The sequence below is a fragment of the Dendrobium catenatum genome, unplaced genomic scaffold, assembly GCF_001605985.2.
Source record: "Dendrobium catenatum unplaced genomic scaffold, ASM160598v2 fragScaff_scaffold_1061, whole genome shotgun sequence".
NCBI classification, from domain to species: Eukaryota; Viridiplantae; Streptophyta; class Magnoliopsida; order Asparagales; family Orchidaceae; genus Dendrobium; species Dendrobium catenatum.
Window position 1 is genome coordinate 3028359 of NW_021319523.1, and position 8780 is coordinate 3037138.

The 8780-nt window shown below is 35.2% G+C and overlaps 1 protein-coding gene across 1 annotated transcript; it reads left to right on the forward strand.

The window, feature by feature from the left end:
* Window positions 1-541: 541 nt before the first annotated feature.
* Window positions 542-1719, forward strand: LOC110098499 (uncharacterized protein At4g22758-like). The gene is made up of 2 exons (XM_020825350.2): window positions 542-1156; window positions 1247-1719. The coding sequence occupies exons 1-2, from the start codon at window positions 892-894 to the stop codon at window positions 1420-1422; spliced, it is 441 nt and encodes a 146-aa protein (XP_020681009.1). The 5' UTR covers window positions 542-891; the 3' UTR covers window positions 1423-1719.
* Window positions 1720-8780: the final 7061 nt, after the last annotated feature.

Below are 8780 nucleotides of genomic sequence, written 5' to 3' on the forward strand. Positions count from 1 at the left end.
TTAGATATCATTTTGTCCTACAATACTTCAAATGCTCGCTATGAGCTTATTTGGATTTAGATCATATCAATTTTTTTATCATCAAGATGTTTGATTTGATTATAAATTTGATGAAATCGAAGTTTTGATAATTTTGAATTTATTTTTGAAAGCTTTTAATTACTAATATTTATAATTGATCAAATTATTTTTTTATCAATATGTATCGTTAGGAAAATTATGTAAAAATCAGGAATAATCGGGAAAATTCTAGAAGATTTGTATCATTGAGGATAAAAAAGCGAATGAGATTTTATGATAAAAAATAACCTATATAAAAAAAAATTTCATGAACTTGACAAAATATTTAAATTTATTGAACGTGAAACTGTGAAGAATATATAATAAAAAGTTAAAAACCGAAATATGTAACAACTCGCAAATTTGGATCCACCTATTTCTTGCGTTTTCAATTTGAAGACGGCCGTCTTAACCGGTTCGGTTCGGTTTACCATAAACTCCGGATAGCGGGATTCCTATTTATGGATTGCATCGGCGTACAATGCCTTTATTTCACCCGGCCGGCTCTCGCCTCTCGAGTCTCCACCTGCACCAGTCTAGGTTTTCCTTCTCGTCCTCCGCTGCCCTCTCGACTTCGCTCGCTCTGCAATTTTTTTGGATGGTGGGAGATTCTCTGAAGCCATTCCCCTTCTCTCCATCGAAGAAGAGGGACTCAGGCGCCGTATCGATCATTGCTTTCGTCTTTGCCGCCGCCTCCGCTTCTCCTTTCTCCTACTGCATGCAGGGCTGGCACTATCGCTGCCTTGGCCTTGACCCTTAGGTTCGCCTTCTGAATCTCTTCGCATACCTGCTGTTTTTCTTTTTCTAGCAACCGCAGAACGCGCGAGCGCGATGGCGTTGCCCTGGAAGGGAATCGAGAAGGATGATAAGCAGGGGAAGAAAAATAATGGAAAGAAGGGAGAGACCAATCGGATCCTTATTACGGTAACTGTGATCGGTAGCGCTGGTCCGATCCGCTTTGTGGTGAGGGAGGAGGAACTCGTCTCTTCCGTTATGGGTACCGCGCTCAAGACTTATGCGCGTGAGGGCCGCCGCCCCATTCTCGGTTCAGATCTTGATTACTTTGTACTTTACCACGCCTACGACGGATCATGCCGTAAGATCTCTGTCTCTCCTAGATGTTTTAGATTTCGTTGATTTGCAATCTTTCTTTTAGGGTTTTTGATAGTCTGGTATTGTGTTGTAGCTCTGAGCCCTTGGGATCCGATCGGCTCCTTTGGGAGTAGGAATTTCTTGCTGTGCAAAAAACAGATGTTGGACGGTCAGAGATCTGCGACTCCTGCGAAGGAGATTGGAAAGAAAGGCACGGGTGGATGGAAGGCCTGGTTCAATAAGTCTCTCGGTTTGATCTCTTCTGCATGAGCAATTCCTTATCTGAAGATCAGTTACCCGGGCCTGATTGATTCCGCTTTTGTCTTCTAAAGTGGCAGCCCAGCAGTCAGTTTACTTTTCTTTACGATTTTGTGGATGTCAATTGCAAAGACTGCGCCTTTATGCTTTCCTTTAACTTTAGCTGATAGTTTTCAATTGCTTTTTTAATAATATTGATGGCCATTAAGACGTTATCGGCTATTATTTGTCAGTTTCAAAACTGTGAAAACTTTGATATCTGTTTGAATTATATTTGTTTTACAGAATTGTGCGGTTTTTGTTGCAATCCGTGGCAAGATGTTGATTAGTTCTATAATAAATTGTGATTGCATGCGCTTCATTGTGTAGATACAAAGCTAGAACTTACTTTCAGATGGATCGTGATGTGCTATGAAGTTTGTTATTTTTTATACACTTGAGAATCTTGTTGGTGTTGAAGGGCTCTTACTGTACCTGATAACTTCATCTGATTTCGTAACCAATATTTCTTGTGGAGATGAAGATCTCTAACTCTTCATTGTTTTCTAACTGTTATTGTGATTATACGCATGATTACCAAGAGTTATACCTAATGTCTTTTGTTGTTTTCACGAATCCTTTGATCTCTGCAATTTCATTAGACTAAATCACTAAATTGTAAATGTTTTATATTTAAAAGTTCATTTTGAATAACTTTTAGGGGCAGTTTGATAGCACCCAGGATTTGATTTAAAGTAGGATTTTGTAAATACTCTAAATCTGTATTTCGAAAATCTTGAGGGGCCTAAATCATCAAAACTGTTTTGGAACATTTATGATAAATCATATTAAATCTCGTGTGAGTGGTTGACTGTAGAGCGGATTTAACGAGCGGATTCTTCCTCTCGAGTCAATGAATTTTGTAAATCCTGCAAAAAATAGGATTTCAGAAATCTGGGATTTAGCATGAAAAGATGAATTTTTGTCTACTGTGGCTTTCATTTGCCGTGAGATTTGGTTTTGCATTTTAGGCCGTTTGGCTGGATTTAAATCTTGCTACCAAACAGCCCCTTAACAATATTCATATTTCCTTTAGGTAATCCTTTTTGTTTAAAATTTTATTCTTGGTCTGATTTGATTCATGCGCATATCTACTTTTACAAAATTTTCAAATTTTTGGGTATGCACTTATCATTTTCAAGGGTTAAGATTCTCTACAATTACGGTGATAATTACGTGGTCCCTGCCATGAGCTCTTGCGATTTAATTCCAGAAAAAATTGTGTCAGGATTATATATTGTGTTGAATTTAAGAGCTCTTATATTTACTTATTGATGAAATATAAATTCCTTATATAACTCATTAATTTTAAAATAAATTTATTAAATTCATTTGATACAATTTGAATTAACAATTCATCAAAATTAGAGTTTTTTTGGAAACAAATTTAATTTAAATTCTACTTGCTTAATGTTGTTGGGAAATAAAGTAAATTTATGTAAATTTATAAAAAAAAACATATAAAAAGATTTCTACATATGCAGTTGGTTAATTTGTCATTGCTTCATGTTTTATTACGAATTTTTACGGAAAATTACAATATGTATTCCTCGCACAATCCACTCTCTATAAAGAAAAAAATTTGGACTTAGAAAGAATACAATAAAGCTCCTAAATTAATGCACGATTAATTTACCTAATACAGTTTTTTATAGAATAAAAAATTAGTTCTACAATTTAACAGTATGCGGTGGAGGAAGGATTTGCAAATCACAAGTTACAAGTTCTATCTAAGAATATTTTTCTTTGGCCTGCCGCTTTCAATTCTTCATATGCTTAGCTCACCTACATTTGGTCAAATTGTTTTGCAGATCAGAAAAATTGTTCAATTTTGTTCGGTTGTTGGTCTTGACTTGATTTATTTAGCCATTGAAAGGTCTTTTGTTCTATCTGCCTCAGATGCATGACTTTCACATTGTTAAATAATTGTTAAGTATTTTCCAAAGTTCTGATTCAGTCCGTCTACCCTACTTAAAAAAGTTTTTTTAGCTTTTATCCAAATCCATTTCAGCCTTTGGGGCAAGGCCATATAAATAAAATTGTAAATTTTGGTCTTTTTTTTTTTAAGATTTATGTTATCATTATTCGATAAGTTTTACTCTAAATGTCGACTACCTACTACAACCCTTCATTTTTCTTATTTAGGACTTGAGACCTGACAACGACACAATGAAGACAAAAGATTCATGTAGTCAACCCCGTGTAGTGAAACAAAGACTAGATGTTGTTGTTGTTGTAAATTTTGGTGCTTTGAATGAGCCACAAATGCATAGCGTGAGCCCACAAGGATACTTCATTTCCTATTTAGCCAGTATTTATTATGCAAATTGGCCCTTAATAAGCTCATAATTGCAGCCTCTAGTTTCTAAATATTTCACTATGTACATTATCGTTTTCTGTACGTGGTTAACACATGCTTTATTAGCTCAACAATTTTAATTTCAAAAAGCTTTATAATAAGTGATCAATGTTTCCTTCAACGATTCTTTGAATTATTTCTTTATTATTATTTTTGCACATTTATTGACTTTATTTATAGCTTGTGTCCGATCCACTTGCCTGTTTCTTTTTATTTCTTTTTGGCTTTATATAATATGTTAAGCGGCCATACTGGATCATCGTTGGTTTTATGTCAACTATTTGAGTCGATTTTCTACTTGTCTGATTCAAGCAGGCTAGAAAAATAGGTTATCTTGGTGCTCTGATGTCACACTGATATTTATTTATTTATTTTATAAACAGGAAATAGAGGGGAGGAGAAAAACATTTTTTCTTAGAGATGTTTGTTAAAATAAATGTAACATAAATATTACGTTGCCTGAGATAGATATAAGAATATCAAGGGGTTGTGGTGGTGGCCGGTGGCAGGGTGCAGTGGTGGTGGTCAGAGGTGGGTAGAGGATGCCGGCGGTGATAACTTGAGACAGTTAAGCAAGTTTGTTTGCGCATGTAAATCATTTTCGCTTAAAATTGGGCTAGCTTGATTTACCTAAAAAATGAATTAGAATGGTTTATATTTACTTATTTTGCATTGCTTTTTCATTCAACCAAACGTCAAAATTTTCAAAACCTATGCAATTGAAATACTTTATACTTATTTGAAATCCAACCAAAGTGTTCCTAAATATTATTTCATTATTTTGTAAGGATATGAATGATTACTCAAAATGATTTATCTGATGATGTTCTGAAGATTTTTTTTTAATCTTTAGATTACTATTACAATTAGAGAAAATAAAGTGGTTAATTTTGGTTTTTTTTTTGGATCATCTCTCCTTTTATCATGATATTTGGAGTGAGTATATATATATCACTTATGACTTGTGCAAGCATATTGTCAAGCTGCATTAGTCTATAATAACTTGTTGGAATTGCTGTTGTACTCTATTCATTACGTGTATCCTAATCAGTACGGTCCATATATCCACTGATAAAACCCTTTTTCCTAATCAATTAACACACAAACTCGACATACTTTAAGAAAATCAATCAATCAAATGCATAGATGAAAAATCGATACTACTCAACTTCTACCCTACTCATAATTAGTTTCTATAGCTCTAGTTACAATTCATTCTTCCAATAACTACTCAGATACAAAAAGATGAATTGATACAATTGATTTTTAGGATCTGAAAAAGGGAAGAAACTTGTTGATTAGCAATTAGCAGTTCATGATCACATCTGAGTTTATAGGTAATTTTTTGTTTTGATTTTTGTACAATCATGACTAATTTCTTTTCAATTTTGTAGCTATAGTTCGTATTCATGCATTGTAGTATAGAAACATATATTTTGATGAAATGAAAGCAATATTGTGGATGAGTTTATTTACAATACTTTGAATATTTTTAATAGCTTTGTAGTTTGTAATCTATTAAAATAAATATTGGAAGAGAATCTGAATGTTCCAAAACTAGATAAATCACAACTCAACTCGATATGATTTATGCTAGTCGAGTTAGGTTGTGACGGGTCTGAGGTTTGGTTGTATTAAGTGAGTTATCCCTCTCTTTATTAGTTAGGTCAACTGTAATGTTTTATGAATTTCCTAAAACATTCGAATTCTTAAATGACAGAAGTAGTTTTGCTTCAATTTGCATCTTCTTTGAATTGCATATCTAAATGCTATGTTGCACCGATATGGATACGGCGACACGGATACGACACGATACGGATACGGGACACGTCAATTCTTAATAATACAGGATACGGGTACGACGTGGACACGGCATCATAATTTATAGATCATACATAAAAATTAAGAAAGCAATCAAAACATAATATTTGAAATTATAAAAAAAAATGACACAACATCATTTGTAGCCTTGTAGCTTATAATATCAAAATATAAGCATTAAATGTCTAGTGCAACAACAAAAGCATAAATATAAATTGTCTAGCACATAAAGTTTCAACTATTCAATAGAGGAATGAAATGATTAGCTTCTTCAGTGGTTTATCTTTGAATTTCTATATCATCTTCAATAAATATCATAGCTTTTAATTCAGGCTCATCAAGTGAAAGATTAGTAATTTCTAATATTCTCATATCATCAAGAGACTCAAATCCATCTCAGAAATGAGAGAACTTTACTCGCAGCCGTGGAAGTAAATATGACGCATCTTCTTCTTTTTTTTTCGGATTTCTTTTTGTTTTTCAACGGACACGTGTATCGGATACGCGTGTCCTTTTAAAAATAAATACTATTTTAATTGGATACGTCTTTGGCGTATCCGACACATATCAGTGGAGTATCGGAGGCGTATCCGTGTATCGGTGTATCGGATACAACACGCCTTCATAAATAGGTGTATCGATGCAACATAGTCTAAATGTATTGTATTTTCAGGGACAACCTTAAAAATATCCTCAAAGGAATTTGTAGTCTCTTAGATTTCATGAGGCACACATGCTCAAATGCTCAATATCAAGAATAATCTTTTTGCCCCTTTTTATTTTGTTATTATTTTAAATTATTTTTTATTTATTTATTTTTATTCTTTATTATTATTATTATTATATTTTTAATTAATTATTTAGGGTCTTTTGTCATTAAAAAATCCAACAACTTAGCTCCCGGCATCCTCTTCCCGTGAAGGGAGGTTGGGAGACACTTGACTTTGGTACTTCACGGCCGGATATAAGATACAATAGTGATATTAGATATTACAGTTTTACTTCTTGCCACTTCGCAAAATATTATTTGTTTGTAAATCTATAAAGTAGTCTGTACTCTGTATTGAAAGCAAGCAGTAAATTTCCCTTTCTTTCGTTTCATATCTGCTCTGTTTCTCTGTCTCAAGAAATCATCATGGTATCAGAGCGGTAAGATTTTTTTTTTTCGCTTCCTTCTCCTTCGCGTTTTTGCTGTTCGTCTTCTCTCTCATGGAGACATCTACGGCAACCTCCTCCTCCACTCAACCTAGCAACGACAACCTAGCACCCTTCCTTTCCACGCCTACTATTCCGGCGTCGCTAAAATTCTTGATGAGTAACATCAAGGATGTCGTTGCACGTCCTCTAAATGCTGATAATCATCCTCTCTGGCGTTCTCAAGTTCTAAAAATGTTTCAAGCAAATTGCTATGAAGGATTCTTAGATGGATCTATTACCGCTCCACCAAAAACAGTTCTTAACGATACAGGCCAGAACATTTTAAACTCTACCTACATTACTTGGCGTTTGATTGATCAAAATCTTTCGGCTGCGTTATATTCTGTTATCTCCCCCACAATTCTTCCATACGTTCTTTCCGTGGCCACCTGAGCTGAAATTTGGGCTGTTCTTGATCGCCGACTTCAGTCGAGTACCCGATCAAGAATCATCCAATTGAAACATGATTTTCACTATTTATCTATGAAAGATAAATCCATGACTCAATACTTACTTGAAGTCAAAAATAAAGTGGATTCTTTAGCCGCTGCTGGGGCTTCGCTTGCAGTCGAAGATGTCATCCATTATACGCTCGACGGCCTTCCGCCTACTTACCAAGCCTTCAAAACTTCTATTAGGACAAATCTTCAACCTCTAAGCCTTGACGATCTTTATACGCTTCTTTGTAGTGAAGAAATCAACCTTGCTCACGAGACCACTCGGGAACTTCATTCGCTTCAAATTTCTGGCAATTCCACTGCCTTTAATGATACTCGTGGTCGTGGAAAGGGTCGCGGCAGAACAAATCAAAATCGAGGTAGAAATTCCTACTCAAACAGATCTCAGCCCAACAATTCTACTTCTAACCGTGGAGCCAACACATCTAAACCTCAAATAAATTTCCAAATCTGTGGCAAATTTGGTCATTCGGCGATCAAATGTTGGCATCGACATGATGATCAATACAATGCCGATCCTTCCAACACAGCATTCTTCTCCTCTCCGTCTCCGAACGTGAACTCTGAATGGTATCTTGATAGCGGTGCTTCAACGCATCTTACCTCTGATCAAACTCATTTTCAGTCTTCCCAACCGTACACTGGCTCGTCTCAAGTCATTCTTGGCAATGTCCATCAACTACCTATTCACAATACCGGTAAAGGTATTTTACATACTCCTCAAGGTAGCCTTCAATTAAATCATCTAAATCTTGTTCCGAATTTATCATTTAACCTAACTCGTGACAACAATTGTCTAATTACCTTTTCTTCTTGTGGTTATGAAATCAAGGACATGACGACCCACCAAGTTCTTCTCAAGGGTCCGTGTATTAACGGGCTCTACTCCATTCGGGCAACGTCTCCAAAACTCTCCAAGACCGAGCTCGCACTCATTTCTGTTCAAGCCATTCCTGATCTTTGGCATAGAAGACTTGGTCATCCGTCGGCTTCTACTCTGTCTACTTTAGCCAAACATTTTTCTGATATTTGTATTTTCTCTTCCTTTTCAATGTGCAACGCTTGCCAAATGGCTAAAAGCCATCGAAAACCTTTTCCCATTTCTCAGACTACAAGTGTTTCTCCTTTTGATTTAGTACATTCAGATGTTTGGGGACCATCCCCATCTACTTCTTGCCGAGGATACCGCTATTACGTTTCTTTTATTGACAATTTTTCCAAATTTACTTGGGTTTATCCTTTAATTCACAAATATGAAGTTTTTAATAAATTTTGTGAATTTCAGAAAATGATAAAATGTCAATTTAAAGCCGATATCCGTATTCTTCGTATGGACGGTGGTGGTGAGTTTATAAACAACAAATTCACAGCTCTTCTCAAGAATCTTGGAATTATTCATCAGTTTTCATGTCCATACTCGCCTCCACAAAATGGAGTTGCCGAACGAAAACATCGTCATTTAACTGAAACCATTTGCTCTCTTCTTCTTGAAGCTT